Below are 18,150 nucleotides of genomic sequence, written 5' to 3'. Positions count from 1 at the left end.
ACATAGGGTCTAGAATTTCCACTGTTAGTATCAGGCATGGGCCATGGCCCAAAAGGCAAATGGAACTACTTTCTTTAGAAGCCAGAAGAGTTAAAAACACAGTGTAGCATAATGACAAAAACTAGACATGAGATTCCAACAAACTTGGGTTTGAATCCTGCCACATACGACCCGTGAGATATTAGACAATCATCCTGAACCTTGTAGTTGCCATGTATAAAATACCATTTATACAAGCCTAGCTACCGGGCTTGTATAAAAAATACATGAGATTATGTGTGTAAAGTATTAGCACATCTCGGCTGGGCGCGGTGGCTCACACCTGTAATCCCAGCACTTTGGGAGGCCAAGGCAGGCAGATTACAAGGTCAGGAGATTGAGACCATCCTGGCTAACATGGTGAAACCCCGTCCTACTAAAAATACAAAAAATTAGCTAGACATGGTGGTGGGTGCCTGTAGTCCCAGCTACTCGGGAGGCTGAGGCAGGAGATTGCGTGAACCTAGGCGGCGGAGCTTGCAGTGAGCCGAGATCACGCCACTGCACTCCAGCCTGGGTGACAGAGCGAGACTCTGTCTCAAAAAAAAAAAAAAAAAAAAAAAAAAAGAAGTATTAGCACGTCTCCGGTACATAGTAGATGCCTCTTTAAATGCCTCTTCAGGATACTTAGCTCATGAAAATTCCCATTTGTTGGAGGGACAAGGAAACAGAAGGAAGGAACTTGTATCCACAGCAAGAAAGTGGAAGTGGGGCAGCAGCCATGTCCCCTGTCTAGGCAGGAGGCAGGGGGACGAGGCTACCAACACAAGGATGGAAGGATGGGCACCCAAAGGAACTGCCTCCTTCACAGCTGCTTGAGGGGCAGAGATCACTGTCTATTGTCCTTAACACAACTTGATTCCCTCTGCTGAAAATTAGATCTGCCTAGGCTCGGCTCAGCTTCCTCTTTGTAATCTACACTATCCCCGTTAAGAACCATAGAACACCGGCCGGGCGCGGTGGCTCACGCCTGTAATCCCAGCACTTTGGGAGGCCGAGACGGGCGGATCACAAGGTCAGGAGATCGAGACCATCCTGGCTAACACGGTGAAACCCCGTCTCTACTAAAAATACAAAAAAAAAAAAAAAAAATTAGCCGGGCGTGGTGGTGGGCGCCTGTAGTCCCAATTACACAGGAGGCTGAGGCAGGAGAATGGTGTGAACCCGGGGGGTGGAGCTTGCAGTGAGCCACATCGAGCCACTGCACTCCAGCCTGGGCGACTGAGCGAGACTCCGTCTCAAAAAAAAAAAAAAAAAAAAAAAAAAAAAAGAACCGTAGAACACCTGTTTCAGTTTCATGTCTGTGAATCTGGGTTGGAGAAAAACGAAAAGAAAAAACTCAGAGATGAGCACAGTATTAGGCGAGCACAGTATTAGGCAGAAGCCTAATGGGTCTGCCTGGAGAGGAGGAGTGTGGCCATGCACTGCTCTCAGCATGCAGCCCATGAGGGCAGGGATGGCTGCTGTTCTTGTGAGATCAGTTGAGGTTTGTTCTGGGTGTAATTAGCCTTTTCACTCCTTGTTTCTCTCATATGTTGTGTCCTACTCTATGAAATGTTGAGTGTCAGTCCTTGTCTTTCATCCACACTTGAAACCTTCGTTCATGCTAAGGTGTAAATAACCAGCAACAACTCAGAGAAAAGTAGAAATACACCCAGACTTGAATCTTGCAGTGTCACCTCCCCTCACATACCCTCAGCAGATATGCTTCAAAAATTATACCTTCTTTTCATACCAGTTTTACCTTATACATGCTTTCAAAATAATGGTATGACAGCTATTACAAATTAAAAAGAGTTACTAAGAATGAAGATATTCACTGATCATCCTACTGATAGAATGTTATCTTTCATGGTGAACATTTATTCGTAATCATGAGATACACCAAAGGGATGCAGTTCTAATATAATTTCAGACAACAAATAATTATGAAGGAGATGTTTTGCATGCAGAGCCTTTTGGGGGCCTCTGTAATCCTGTCTCCTAATCCATCTATGTATATTGGGCAAATAGTAAGTTCTCAATAAGTGTTAGTTAGGAAAGTAAATGTGTGAATCGAGCCCTGGTAACCATAATAAAAACAGTCTTTCTTGTGGAAATGTGTCGGTGATTATGGACTGGACCAGCTGCAGCATTCAAACAGAAATTAGAGTCTTAATAGACAACACACGAGCATGGCACCCCAGAGTTGGACAGAAATTTTCTGTGCTCACTGGGAACTTGGCTCTGACTCTGGTTTCTCTGTCACAGATTTTGGGGTGGCAGAGTGCTCCCATGGGGAAAGCAGCACGTGCTGACATCAAAATTGAATAGAAACTTGGCTGGGCTAGGAGTCATTGCTATTTTAGTCACTTCCAGATGTCTGCTGCTGTAGTTTCAAGGGACAGGGAAAGATGAGTGGAGTGTGGCATGCCACTGGGTAGAAGATGAGGAGCATTCTCCTTCTAAGCCTTTCAAGTTGTATTTAAAGCCATCCCTCCCTCAACATGCTACAAAGATGGATTGGATAAAGCCTTTAAAAACTGTGCTCTTCTGTTCACAATAGCAAAGACTTGGAACCAACCCAAATGTCCATCAGTGATAGACTGAATAAAGAAAATATGGCACATATACACCATGGAATACTATGTAGCCATAAAAATGAATGAGTTCACGTCCTTTGCAGGGACATGGATGACGCTGGAAGCCATCATTCTCAGCAAACTAACATAAGAATAGAAAACCAAACGCTGCATGCTCTCACTCATAAGTGGGAGTTGAACAATGAGAACACTTGGACACAGGGAGGGGAACATCACACACTGGGGCCTGTCAGGGGGTTGGGGGCTAGGGGAGGGATCGCATTAGAAGAAATACATAATGTAGATGATGGGTTGATGGGTGCAGCAAACCACCTTGACACGTGTATACCTATGTAACAAACTTGCACATTCTGCACATGTATCCCAGAACTTAAAGTATAATAGAAAATTAGTTAATTAATTAAAAATAAATAAATAAACAAAAACTGTGCTTTTTAACAATATTCATTTATAGATTTGACTTCATATATATCAAATAGGCAAACTGCAGAAACCTTTGCGAGCTCATCATGACTCTGCCTGCCCCCAGTCAGAAAAACAAAACCAAACCAGAACTATTCTCGGGCTTTGGTTATGATCTAATATTTATGAAGTGCCAGCCATTGAACATATGTTGAATGGTACATATGCCAGATGAGCTGGCTGCCCCTACTAGCTATTGTGCTAACCTAACAAGCTCACCAGATGCTTGTTCTATATCTACTTTCTCCTTTTATGATATTTTCAGTGTGTCTTTTAATCCCAATATTGTCATTATGAATTAGATAAAAGATATCAGGTGGGGGTGACCCCCTCTGAAATATTCTCAAAAGGGATGCCTGGGGTTCTTTCCAAGAGGCCCTGGCACCACCAGGGACCAGTCTAGGGGTGTAGATCAAAGTCCGTAATAGGTTCATAGAATTTCTTGTTTCTTTCTTTCACCGAAAAGGTATGGCACTAGCATGATATAACTCTTGCTAGATAAAGAAAGCACAGGAGAAGCAGTATAGTACAGTGGTTAAGCATATAGGATTTGAATTAGACTCTGTTCAAGTTCAGACACTGTCACTCATTAGTCATGTGAACTTGGACAAATTACTTAACCTCTCTAAGGCTCAGTTTCTTCATCTGTAAAATAGGTATAGTGATAGTAGCTATTGAATTTTTGTGTGTACTGGAGAGGGGAAAATTATGGTAAATAATAATTCCTCCCTTGTCCAACAAGATTGTGAGCTAACCAGAAATATAACAAAGGGTAAGACCAGTGGAGGTCAACATGCCCCCTTTATTATTGTCCAAGCTGACATAAAAGAATGTAGTGTCTTTATGGACAAGTGAACTTCACAGCCAGACCTCTCTGCCACGACAGGCCTCTCCTTGGAGGGGCAGAGCACAGCATGTGCCCTCTCAAGAGGAGGAAGAGATGTCCGCATTTCTCCATCCATGCTCTACTGTCAAATCAGTCGCTTTTCCCCCAGGCTAGAGTGAGGCAGTGGAGGGTGGCCGGGAGTGTTAAGTTAATGGGTCTTCACATGGAAGAAAACATCAAGAGTGGAGGATACGATCACCCTAGTAGCAGCAACTTCAGAGTGTTCCCTTAAGGATTCTGTGAGATAAAATAAGGTGTTTGGCAAGTGCTAAATGTTCACGAAATGTATACGGTGATATTACGTATCACAGCAAACATTGTCACTGAGTGTCACGTTTGTGGTTTGTGGCAAGGAGATAGGGCAATGAAAAACAGAGACATTTGGAAATTGTTGTGTTGTCCCATGAGGGTTAAATAAACAGGTCAGGATATAATCTTTAAACCAAACAAGAGACTAAGTGTTTATACTTAGCATGTTCTGTTATTGTCACCCTGGGACAGAAGAACCAGCATAAAGGTTTAAGACACAATAGAAGGAGATTGGATTTAACACAAGTGGGAAGAAGCAGAGATCTTAACTAGATAAATGTGAAACAAGAAGATGTCATGCACCTGGGAGCTGGGAAATCCTCCCAAGCATATTCTCCTGGGATGAAGATTTCTGGGTCTTGGGCAGTTGGTCAATCCATGTCTTACCTTAGATGTGAGATTAGCTCACCCACTCCCTCTGCTTGAGGTTTCTACTGGTTGTTTATCCCTAAATGTTCTTTTGGGTTGCAATCCTAGTCAGGGTTCTCCAGAGAAATGTAACCAGTAGAAGATATGTATACACACAGACACACTCATATATAAAATTTATTATATAAATCTAGTATTTATATAATAAATTTATTTGGATTTATCATTATTACTTAAATTGATTATATAAATCTTTATATATATATATATATAAATTTGTTGGGTTTTTGTTTTTTTGAGACAGGGTCTCACTTTGTCACTTTGTCACCTAGGCTTTAGTGCAGTGGTGTGATCTCGGATCACTGCAACCTGCACCTCCTGGGTTCAAACAATTCTTCTGCCTCAGCCTCCTGAGAACTGGGATTACAGGCGTGTGCCACCATACCTAGCAAATTTTTGTGTTTTTAGTAGAGCCAGGGTTTCGCCATGTTGGCCAGGCTGGTCCTGAACTCCTGACCTCAAGTGATCTGCCTGCCTTGGCCTCCCAAAGTGCGGGAATTACAGGTGTGAGCCCCCGTGTCTGGCAGATATATGTAATTTATAAGTTAATGTAAATAATAGATTTATTACAGATATAAGAGATTCATTTTGAGGAAGTGACTCACACAATCATGGAGGCTGAGAAATCTGCTAACCTGCCATGTGCAAGCTGGAGACCCAGAGAAACCAGTGCTGTAATTCAGTCTGAATCTGAAAGCCTGAGAACCAGAGGAGCCAATGGTCTGAATCCCACTCTGAGGGCAGGAGGAGATGAGATGAGATGTCCCAGCTCAAGCAGTGAGTGAGGCAGGAGAAAAAGGAGCAAATCGCTCCTTCCTCCTTTTGTTCTTCGTCTTTTTGTCCTCAGTGGATAAAATGATGTCCAACCATATTGGGGAGGGCAATCTACTTTACTGAGTCCACCTATTTAACTGCTCATCATATCCAGGGACACCCTCCCAGGCAAACCCAGAAAGAGTGTTTAATATGGACACCCCATGGCCCACTCAAGTTGACACATACAATTAAACATCACAAGTTGGCTTTATTTTTTCTTGAACTGAAAAATGCAGATACAGGCCTGCGTGGCCCAGGGAAGCCCAGACCTTTGGTGTTTATGTATGATTCATTCCATGCAGTCCCAAGTTAAGCCCCCAAGTTCCTCTGAGATTATTTGGAGATTTTATTTTGTTTTAGTTCTTATAGAGTATAGTATTTAAGAAAATTTGCCCCATATTGTGAAAGCAATAGTTTTTTCAGGTCTCTGTTGGCCTCCGATTTGAGTTAGCCATGATCTTTGTTAAAGGCAATTTTCTAAATTACTTCTCTTAATTCTTCCTCTAGGAATTAGCATCCACGACATTTCTTCTTCTTTTCCATACCTCCACTCTCCCTGACTTCACTTCCCTTCTTTGACTGTGAGTGTCAAAGTCCCTGGGTTGGTATAAATGATGTTAAAGACAACCAACTGGGTTTTCTAAGATTCAGGGTTGATTCACCTGATCTCAAGAGGAAGCCATATATTGAAAAGTGATTATCTTCTCATTTCACAAAGCATAGTTATTGTCACAGAGAAGTAAGAGGGGCACTGGGGAGTGGATAGCTGTAGTGATACAGTAACAATGCTTCAATGCTGAGAGTGAAAAACAGTGAATGTGAGGAAGGAAAAAGGTGCATATTATAAAGGAAGCAGCATCAGAATATGCCAATGTTCTGAGGATAAAGAGGGAGTTATTCAGGTGACTTTGGGAGAGGATGATTTCAACCCTGGCAGGTAATTTTTAGGAACGAGAATCTAATGCACAAGTAAACATGCTTGTTATAAGGGAATGCTGTGATAGTCTTGATGAACGGGAAGTGTGCAGATGAGTTCTAATGTCATCTCACCTGCTCTTTGATTTTTGTGAAGTGAGAGCTGAGACACAACCTCTGTGGTTTAAGAAGAACTGATCTAATTATGGTCAGGTGATTGGAAATGGAAATCTGCCACTGCACTTTGAGGAAGCATTTTTCAGATCCCCATCCCCCAGTATTAAACAAGCTCTTAAAATTGTAAATCTAATGATACCATGAAGTGTGTTTTGATGTTTAAATCAAAGGGCATTTCACGGTAATGGCTCCACAGCTGAGCAAGCTTATATTTGCTTAAAAATTTTATCTATTTAGAAGTCACTGGTTTTCAAATAAACCAAAAAGCTGCCAGTCAACATGGCAGCTGAAACATTCACTTCATGGAGCAAAACAATAGGGCTCATGTCAGAGCTGTGACCCAAGTTTGAAAATTAACGTCATTTTGTTATTTCTCTTAAGAGTTGATCTTTTCCTTTGAGTTGCTCTTCATGACATTTGCTAAGTGGCTTTGTTGTTGGATTTCAGGGTTTGGCACAATATTCTGTTCTCTTTTATGGCTATTATGACAATAAACGAACAATTGGATGGATGAATTTCAGGTTGCCGCTCTCCTATTTTCTAGTGGGGATTATGTGCATTGGATACAGCTTTCTGGTTGTCCTCAAAGCGTAAGTTTGATTTGTCTTTTGGGAAGCAAATAATGATTTCTGGAATCAAATGGAGGGATTAATTTGGGGATTGGATATAATTTTGTTGCTATTTTATGTCTAAAGGAAACAGAGTCTGTAAGAGATGAAATGTAGTTTTAATACCAACACTAATGTTAGACTATTACATCTTCAAAAGAATTGAACATAAACACAGGCCTTTGAGTCATCTCATGGGGTCAGACTAATGCTTGCATGTCTATCTTGTGTTTAAACATATTTTTAAAATGTGCATTTTTGTACTTGAAGGTACGAATTAACGTTGCCAGCAAGACAGGGAAACAGCTGCTGGCCCCTCTTTTGCGTGCAGAGAGGTTTTAACTTGCAGAATCAGCTCAATAGGCAGAATCTATTGTTCTCTACTCATTTAAAAAAAAAAAAAAAAAAAAAACCGGAATAATCACTCATCCAAAAAATTTTAGCTGTGTAAGACAGAAAAAATGAATGGTCCCCAATGAAACCGTCACAATCAACTGTATAATCATGGTTTGTCTTGGGAAAAGATGTATTGGAGTATGGGGAGGAATTTCACTGGAGAACTGATATTACTGCAGTTCATTTTTCCACCTGCCTAAAATATATTTATAATACTCTACTTAAAGACTGCAGAAGCCTAGCAGAGTTATTTGGGTTTATATATAAGAAAAATGACCCTTTAGCCAATTTTTTTTTTGAACCAGTTTAAGAGAAGAGTTTAAACATCTCAAGTAAGGTTGCCATTCTTTTATCTGACTATGCTCAAGGTGAATGAGTTTTCCCCTCATTGTAGGAGCCCCTCTGCCGGAGGGTCTAAGAGGGAAAAAGTGCAGAGTCACCCTAAGCAGGAGCTCTCTGAAACAGTCTGTGGCACACTTTGTGTCCTAAACCTGCCTCACTTACAGTTTCCTCCAGAGAAAACTGCCATATTTCATTTTTAAGCTCTTTTGGGACTTAAAACCTTGGGGAAATCCTATATGTAAGACATTTATCAACCTGTTCAAGTGTAGTCAGAGACCTCAAATATAAGAGACTGTCCATCAGATAAACTACTATCACGTTCCAAAAATCAAAGCTATTTTCTAGTCTTTTGACTATATTGCTCTGGTTGGGCTGAAGTCAGAGGTATCATTTACATTACTGAGGCCTCATGAGTATCATTTCTGTGTTGCTCCTTTAGTTTCTATGGTCAGTGGAGAAGAATATTTTCTCATGTCCGATTACTCAGCTTTTTTCGGTAACTGTGCAGGTTGTGTACCCCACAGTCATTCTGCCTAGGTTCAAATCCCAGCTCTACCTTGTATGTATTTATACAATCATTAGCAGATGGCTCAACTGCTCTGTTCTCCTGTTTCCCCTTGGTAATAGCTTGGTCATAGAGGTGTAATGGATGTGAGGACTAAATGAATTAATACAAAGCACTTAGAATATGCCTGGATGAGAAAATTATTGAACAAATGTTAAATATTTTATTAGGATTATAATTCATAGGCTTATTGAAGAGAAAAGGCCAGCATGGTAGGAGTTGAGGCCACTTTATAGCTCCCCAAAACAGGACAGTCATGTATGGTTATGCAGTTGTACATCAGTAGATTTGTATGTTTATTTTTTTTGTAAAATTATTTTATTTGTAAAATTATTTTATTTGTAAAATTATTTTATTTGTAAAATTATTTTCTGGCAGATGAATTTAAAGTATCTAGAGCAGCACTATGCCAGGCAAGTCACTTATATAAGTTTAAAACTTCTAGTAGTCATATTAAATAAATAGATAGGGTACATTTAATTTTAATAATAAATATATTTGATTTAACTCAATATATCCAAAGTATTACCATTTTAACAAGCAATATAAAATTATTGTTGAGATATTCTCTGCCTTTCAGAAGGTATCAAGTCTTTGAAATCTGGTGTGTATTTTATACCAGTCACATTTCAAATGTTCAGTAGCCAGATGTTGGTGGAACACTCTATTGGGTAGAGTGGCTCTAGAGGAAGTAGTGGCTTTTTCAAAGTTGCTCAAAGATGCCATTTGGGATAGCTGCAGGGCATGAAATCCATTTTCCCCCTCAAAGTCATTCATGTTCTGTCAACCAAACCAGTGTGGCCTTGAACCTTCCCTCTGGCATGGACCTTTGGTTGCTCCTTACCTGATTAGCAAGTAGTTAAACTCATTGCCCAAACAGCAAGACAACTTGAAAACAACACATGACTCTCACCCCACCACCAGCCCATGGGACAATACTCAGTAGAAAAAGAATTGATGAGATATAAATCTTTGTACAGAATCACTAATCATCTCTTCCTACTCCTATCCCAGTCAAATACTCTCTTGGAATAAGTTTGAGTGGATTTATGACATACGTTACTCAAACGGAATAGAAGGGAACCTAAGTTCTGAAATCGACTAGGCTACATCAAGATTTTTTCATTGTGCTCATTCTGTTAGCTTCTGCATATTCATTCACAAAATGGGAGCAAATATCTATTTTTAGTTATTTAATAGCAAAATCAGAAAATAAAAAGATAGAAACCCAAGAAAAGAGTGTGAAGTTTTAAGATAAGATGACTAACTTTGTTGACCCAGGACTCTCCTGGTTTTAGAACTGAAAGTCTTGCGTTTGGGAACCTTTCAGTCCCCAACAAACAAGGATGGTTGATCACCTTAGTTTTAAGTCCTTCCCTTTTCTTCTTCCTCCCTTCATTCGTCTCTTTTATCCTTCTCTTTTTCCTTTTCTTTCCAGGTCAGTGTACATTTTCAATCACATCATATGCTTAGAAATCTTCATGATAAATATAAACATAAGTATTAAAAGCAAAGTAAAACAGCATAACGTAAAGTTACACAACATAGAAACCATCAGCTCCTTTAAATATTGTCCTCATTAGTTTAAAGTTTTATGTCACAAAGTAAAAGTGGCTTGACATCAGGACCCAACTGCTCCCATTAAAAATAATTCTCTAAGCTAAAAATCTGGGGTTTTACTGGTCTGTTTTACAGCAGTTAAACTACTGGAAACAGTTGAATCATTTTGGGAATACATGTCTTAATAAGAAACTCATAGCTATTTTATCCTTATAGGCTTCTTTCAAGACTTTTTCCTGTTTGTAGGTTGTTTTAGTCCATTTTGTGTTGCTATAAAGGAATACCTGAGGCTGGGTAATTTATAAAGAAAAGAGGTTTATTTGGCTGACAGTCTACAGACTGTACAAGAAGCATGGAGTCAGCATCTGCATCAAGTGAGTGATTCAGCCTGTTTCCACTCATGGTGGAAGGCAAAGGGGAACCAGCATGTTCAGGGATCACGATGGTGAGATAGGAGGCAAAAGAGAGATGGGAAGGTGCTGGGCTCTTTTAAACAGCCAGCTCTCATGGGAACTAATAGAGTAAGAACTCACTCACTATCCCCTGCAAAGGAAGGCATTAATCTATTCATAAAAAAATCTTCCCCTATGACCCAAACACCTCTCATTAGGTACCTCCAGCATTGAGATCAAATTTCTACATGACATTTGGGGAGACCAACAGTCAAATCTTAGCACAGGGCTCCCTGGGATTAAATATAATTTTTCTGTTTATGATCCTGTCTATAACAATACTCATAGAATGGACTAACAAATATTCTTGGATACATAAATCATGTGCTATACATAACCCTTAAATGGTGTTAAAATTTTTGTCTACATAGACTATCAAACATATTATATATATGAGATACATATTATAAACTACATATATCAATAACCAGCCTCAACACATGCAGATAAATATTTTTAAATTTGGCAAAATGACAGTATGTTCATCCATATTTCTGGAGCTGCAACAGTAATTATTATTTTTACTTGAAATAATAACAGTTAACATCTGTTGAGCATCTGTCATGAATCAGTTTAAATTACATTACTTCTAATCCCTAAACATTGCAAAGTAGCTATTAGTTTTATAATTTTACAGATAATGAAATAAAACTCAGAGATCCTAAATGAACTGCGCAAGGTCATTTGACTATAAGACCGCTTCGAATTTAGATTTTTCTAGTTCAAAAGATATCTTCTACCCCCTACACCTTGCCACCTCTCTGTACTGTGCTTCTCCTTACATAGGCCAATGTGTTCCTCCCACCAATCTTATATACTGTGTTGAGTACACATTAGTTATTCCTGTTGGATGGATGGAGAAATTAAGGCTCAGCAGAGTTTGAGGATTTGACTAAGTTCGAATACCCAGTAATTTGCAGAACTGAGCTTTGAACACCTTGCTTTAATTCCAGGACGTCGCTTTTCTAATTTCCAATGTGGATTCATTTATATTGATGATAACAATCATCAGTATAGAGTGATGTCTCTGTCTTATCCTGGGTAGCCTTTTTTTTTTTTTTTTTTTTTTTTTTAAATTCTATATTAAAATAGTTTCTTGTCTGTTGTTAAATTCCCTTAGAGTTTTATGGCCTTGATATGACTCAAGTGACCAAATGTTTTGTTAAAAAACAATTAAACCTATCAAAACCAAGTCCTTCTTCTACAAGATTCTTGCATATTCCAGGATAAATCATGGCCAGCTTCACACACACCATTTCTAAATCAATGAGACTCTATTTTCTCCCTTCTACTTAGATGTCAGTGCCTTTGTCCATTTTCTTTACACTTCTTTGGTAAGTGTTTACCCAGACAGTCATGACCTACCTGATACTCTACCTAAATATCTTCCATGTCTCTTGACATCTTTAATTTCTTAACATTGAAATTGTTTTCTTTTTCCTCCCCACATTCTCACCCCCAATTAATTTTTTTCTTTGTCAAAGGAATTTCTCCTTATCTATTTAGCAGAAAGCAGTCAGAGTGCCTCATAGAATCCCGTCTAATATTTTACTTCTCAGAGATATTTTCATTGGAGAGCATAATGTTTGATGTATGTAATGATGAATTTCAGACCCTAGAGAAGGTTATGGAAGGGTAAGTGGACCTGGCCTAAAGGACATGATATTCTGGCAAATCCCATAAAACATATGATTATCTCATCTTCCTCAAACTATAGTTGACCTTGTTTCAAAAATGCTTGGAGCAGAAAAGCAATGAGGTATGAAAGACATAAAGTCACCACCTTCCATTTTATATTACTGCTCTATGAACTGCATCTAGATGATAAAAATCAACATAAAAAGCTGTCCTCTTGCAAGAATGGACTAATAAGGATGGCAGTAGTTCACAATGGATGGCAGCTATTTACAAAGTGAGGTGATGTTGTCAAAACCTGTCATAATGACAAAGACAGAACTGAACAGCAATAGCATAACAAGCATATGTCGTATGCATTTATTATATGTATTGTGCTATGCAAAAATGCAATTTATGCTATATGTATTTACTTGGTGAGGCTCTTTCCAGTGCTAAGTTTACTTCTAGTATGACAATTCATGTTTTCATTCATTTAATTACTATTTGTGGAGCACCTAGAATGGATAATCTAAGAGAACTATCCAGTACCTGGATCTTTCTTGGTGAGCAAAATAAAGTCCTTGCCCCTGTGGTACTCAGTTGGGGAAATATTGTAAACAAAGAAATGACCAGTGGTTTTGGCCAATGTAGTATAATTTTATGTTGTTGTTATCCTCTGCAGTCAAATATTTGCTACAGCTTCTCCATCCTCAAGAATTTTAAATAGTTGAGAAGAGTGAAGATGGCTAACAAGATGCAGCCAGGAAGTGCTTCTCCCAATGAGAAACCAGGGTATTAAGAAGACTGGCACACTCCAAGTAGATCTTCAGAAGAGAGGCATCGAGAGTGGATGGAGGCAGGATGTAGAATTGGAGGAATTCTACAATTGCTAGAATTGGAGGAAGCTCAGAATGCTATGCTCAGGAATGAGTTCTAGGACTCATTCCTGGCCCCGAGTTGCTCCTGAGGAAGGGAGAGTTAAATAGGTGTGGAGTAGCCTACTCTCACCATGGATCTCCATAATTCCAGTTGCAGGAGACTCCATGACCCCCATGCATATTTGAACTGATAAGGAGAGCTGCTTGAAGAGTTGGCAGGGACAGGACTCCAGACCATGTGGAGTTCAGAATATTTGGCAAAGGAAAGACTGCAGTAGAGCACAGCCAAGGGCACCCATCCCTGAAGGCTCACCATGCCCCTGTAGGCTTTGGCCTTTGTTGACTGTCAGACCAATACAGAGCAGGGTTGTCTGGCCCATGGAATGAGGCCATTCTTATCTGAGTGCCTCCCTTGTCTGCCAGCCTTTCCTGAGGTTCATGTCTGGCTGTGCCCACTTGCAGCAAAAGCTTGGATGTCCAACTTGGGCACTTCTTAAAGGCCATCACCATAGCTTCTTTGCTGGCAGACCCCACCCAACTGTTGGAGAGCTTCTGAAGACAAGCCTGCATCCACACACACCCGCCTGCAGCCTCCTCCCTCTGCTTTGCCAACATGCAGACATGCACGGACCCTGCTGCTCTGCTGTCACCTACACGAGCTTACACCCCACTGCCACTGCCCCGACAAAGCACTTTTGCCAGCAACCCTCATTGGAGCATTGTTGTTAACAGACTGGAAACACCTCATCTCCTTCAGCACATCAGGTGTTTAACCTTGAGAGGCCAGAGAACAAAACTGTGTGCCTGGTCCTATACCATCGGGTTACAGCGCACAGCCCAGGAGTGTTGAGCTGAGCCCAGGTCCCCTGAAATCAGCCAGAAATGAAGCCAGTTGACTAGACCCAACTTGCATCACAGTAAAACCCTCAAAGGCATCAAAGAATATAAAAGCAAAAAGCCCCATCCAAAGAATTGCAACTTGAAAGATTAAAGAAACATCAGCTCACACAGATGAGAAAGAACCAGCAAAAGAACTGGGGCAACTCAAAAAGTCAGAGTGTGTTCTTACCTCCAAATGACCATGCTAGCTCCCCAGCAATGGTTCTTAATCAGACTGAGATGGTTGAAATGATAGATACAGAATTCAGAGTCTGGATGGCAATGAAGATTGCTGAGATATAGTAGGAAGTTAAAACCCAATACAATGAACGTAAGAATCCAGTAAAACAATACAAGAGCTGAAAGACAAAGTAGTCATTTTAAGAAAGAACCAAGCTGATCTGATAGAACTGAAAACCCCATTACAATAATTTCATAATACAATTGGAAGTATCAGTAGCAGAACAGCCTAAGCTGAGGAAAGAATCTCAGAGCTCAAAAGTGGTTCTTCAAATTGACTCAGTCTGACAAAAATAAAAAAGAAAGAATAAAAAAGAATGAACAAAGACTCCAAGAAATATATAATTATGTAAAAAGACCAAACCTATGACTCACTGACATACCTGAAAAAGAGGGGGAGAGAGAAAGTAAGTTAGACAACATATTTGAGGGTACTGCCTATGACAATTTCCCCATCCTCACTAGAGAGGTCAACATTCAAATTCAGAAAATTCAGAGAACCCCTGCAAGATCCTATACAAGAGGACCATCCCCAAGATACATAGCCCTCAGATTCTTCAAGGTCAATGCAAAATAAAAAATATTAAAGGTAGCTGGGGAGAAGGGAAAGGCCACCTACAGAAAGAATCCATCACACTAATGGCAGACCTTTCAGCAGAAGCTGTACAACCAAGAAGAGATTGGGGCCTATATTCAGCATCCTAAAAGAAAAGAAATTTCAACCAAGAATTTCATATCCAGCCAAACTAAGCTTCATAAGCAAAGGAGAAATAAAATCCTTTTCAGACAATCAAATGCTAAGGGAATTCATTACTACCACACTTGCCTTACAAGAGGTCCTTAAGGAAGTGCTAACATGGATATAAAAAACTGTTACCAACTACCACAAAAACACACATAAGTACATAGACCATTGACACTATAAAGCAACTACACAAACAAGTCCACATAACAACCAACTAACACCACCATGACAGGATCAAATCTTCACACATGGATATTAACCTTAAATGTAAATGGGCTAAATGCCACATTCAAAAGGCACAGAATGGCAAATTGGATCAAGAAGCAAGACCCAACTGTATGTTGTCTTCAAGGGACCCATCTCACATGCAGTGACACCCACAGGCTCAAAATAGATTGATAAAAATCTATCAAGCCATAAGGAGATTGATAAAAATCTATCAAGCCATAAAGAGATTGATAAAAATCTATCAAGCAAACAGAAAACAAAAAGAGAAGAGCTTGCTATTCTTATTTAAAGCCAAACAGACTTTAACCTAACAATAATCAAAAAGGACAAAGAAGGGGATTACATAACGATAAAATAGTCAATTCAGCAAGAAGACTTAACTGTCCTAAATGTGTATGTACCCAACACTGGAACACCCAGGTTCATAAAATAAGTTCTTGACCTACAAAAAGACTTAGATAACTACACAATAATAGTGAGAGACTTCTGCAGCTTACTGACAGTATTAGACAGATTATCGAGGAAGAAAACCAACAAAGGTATTTGGGACCTAAACTTGACACATGACCAAATGGACCTAACAGACATCTACAGAACACTCCACTCAACAACAACAGAATATCCATTCTTCTCATCTGCAAATGGCACATACTATAAAATCAACCACATGCTCACTCATAAAGCAATCCTCAACAAATTAAGAAAAACTGAAATCATACCAATGACATTCTTGGATCACAGCACAGTAAAAATAGAAATCAATACCAAGAGAATCTCTAAAAATCACGTGATTACATGGAAATTGAATAGCCTGCTCCTGAATGACTTTTGGGTAAACAATGAAATTAAGGCAAAAATCAAGAAATTTTTCATAACTAGTGAGAACAAAGACATGACATACCAGAATCTTTGAGACCCAGTTAAAGCAGTTTAAAAGGGAAGTTATAGCACTAACACCCACATCAAAAAGTTAGAAAGATCTCAAATTAACAACTTAACATCACACGTAGAGAAACTAGAGAAACAAGAGCACACCAACTCCAAAGCTAACAGAAGATAAGAAATAACCATAATCAGACCTGAACTGAATGAAATTGAGACACAAAAAGCCATGCAAAAGATAAATAAATCCAAAAGTTGCCTATCTGAAGTATAAATAAGATTGATAGACCACCAACTAGATTAATAAAGAAAAAAGAAGATTCAAATAAACACAATCAGAAATGACAAAAGGGACATTACCATCAACTCCAAAGAAACACAAAAAACCCTCAGAGATGATTACAAATATCTCTATGCACACAAACTAGAACACTTAGAAGAAATGGATACATTCCTGAAAACATAAAACCTCCCAAGACTGAACCAGGAAGAAATTTAAACCCTGAACAGACCAATAACAAATTGTAGAATTGAATCAGTAATAAAAAGCCTATCAACCAGAAAAAGTCCCGGATCAGACAAATTCACAGCCAAATTCTACCAGATGTATAAAGAAGAGTTGGTGCCAATCCTACTGAAACTATTTCAAAAACTTGAGGAGGAGGGATGCCTCTTTAACTCATTCCATGAGACCAGCATCATTTTGATACCAAATCCTGTTAGAGACACAATGAGAAAATGAAACTTGAGGCCAATATCCTTTATAAACGTAGATGCAAAACTCCTCGATAAAATACTAGCAAACCAAATCCACCAGCACTCTTAAAGTAATTTACCATGATGAAGTAAGCTTTATTCCTGGGATGCAAGTTTGGTTCAACATACACAAATAAATAAACGTGATTTATCACACAAACAGAATGAAAAACAAAACTACATGATCATCTCAATAGTTGCAGAAAAGGCTTTGGATAAAATTCAACATCCTTTCATGTTAAAAACTCTGAACTAACTAGGCATTGAAGGAACATACCTCAGAATAATGAATCATCTATGTCAAACTCACAGCCAACATCATACTGAACAGGCAAAAGCTGGAAGCATTACCCTTGAGAACTGGAACAAGACAAGGGTACCCACCCTCACTATTCTTATTCAACATAGTATGAGAAGTCCTAGCCAGATCAATTAGGCAGGAGAAAGAAATAAAAAGCATACAGATAGGAAGAGAGGAAGCCAAATTATCTCTCTTTGTGGACAATATAATTCTATACCTAGAAAACCCCATAGTCTCTGCCCAAAGGCTCCTAGATCTGATAAACAACTTCTGCAAAGTTTCAGAATACAAAACCAATGTACATTTCTACATACCAGAATTTTCCAAGCTGAAAGCCAAATCAGGAATGCAATTTCATTCACAATAGCCACAAAAAGAATACAATATCTAGGAATATAACTAACCAGGGAGATCTCTACAATGAGAATGACAAAACATAGCTTAAAGAAATCAGGAATGACACAAACAAATGGAAAAATTCCATGCTAATAGATGGGAAGAATCAATATTATTAAAATGGCCATTACTGCCCCAAACACTTTGCAGATTCAATGCTATTCCTATCAAAATACAAATGACTTTTTTTTACAGATTAGAAGAAACCATTTAACATTCATATGGAACCCAAACACCCTAATATCCAAAGGTATCACAAGCCAAAAAAAAAAAAAAAAAAAAAAAAAAAAACCACAGCTAGAGGCATCAGAATCACACTACCTGACTTCCAGCTATGCTACAAGGCGACAGTAACTGAAACTGCATGATACTGATAGAAAAACAGGCACATAGATTGTATTAGTCAGGGCTCTCTAGAGGGACAGAACTAATAGGATATGTGTATATACGAAAGGGAACTTTATTAGGGAGAAAGGCTCACATGATCAGCAAGGTGAAGTTTCATGGTAGGCCATCTGCAAGCTGAGGAAGGAAGAAGCCAAGAGTGGCTCAGTCTGAGTCCAAAAGCCTCAAAAACAGGGAAGCTGACAGTGTACCCTTCAGTCTGTGGCTGAAGGCCCGAGAGCCCCTGGCAAACCACTGGTGTAAGTCCCAGAGTCCAAATGCTAAAGAACCTGGAGTCTGATGTCC

The 18,150-nt window shown here is 39.2% G+C and overlaps 1 protein-coding gene across 1 annotated transcript in view; it reads left to right on the top strand.

The window, feature by feature from the left end:
* TMC1 (transmembrane channel like 1) overlaps positions 1–18,150 on the top strand; it is a 184,152-nt gene that overhangs the window by 110,254 nt on the left and 55,748 nt on the right. Inside the window, exon 11 of the mRNA XM_073022220.1 lies at positions 7,063–7,205. Coding sequence (XP_072878321.1) covers positions 7,063–7,205 — 143 coding nt within the window. The remainder of the gene's footprint in view (positions 1–7,062; positions 7,206–18,150) is intronic.

The sequence above is a fragment of the Chlorocebus sabaeus genome, chromosome 12 (genome assembly GCF_047675955.1).
Source record: "Chlorocebus sabaeus isolate Y175 chromosome 12, mChlSab1.0.hap1, whole genome shotgun sequence".
NCBI classification, from domain to species: Eukaryota; Metazoa; Chordata; class Mammalia; order Primates; family Cercopithecidae; genus Chlorocebus; species Chlorocebus sabaeus.
Note: the sequence above shows the minus strand (reverse complement) of the source record. Positions and strands in the feature narration are given on the sequence as shown.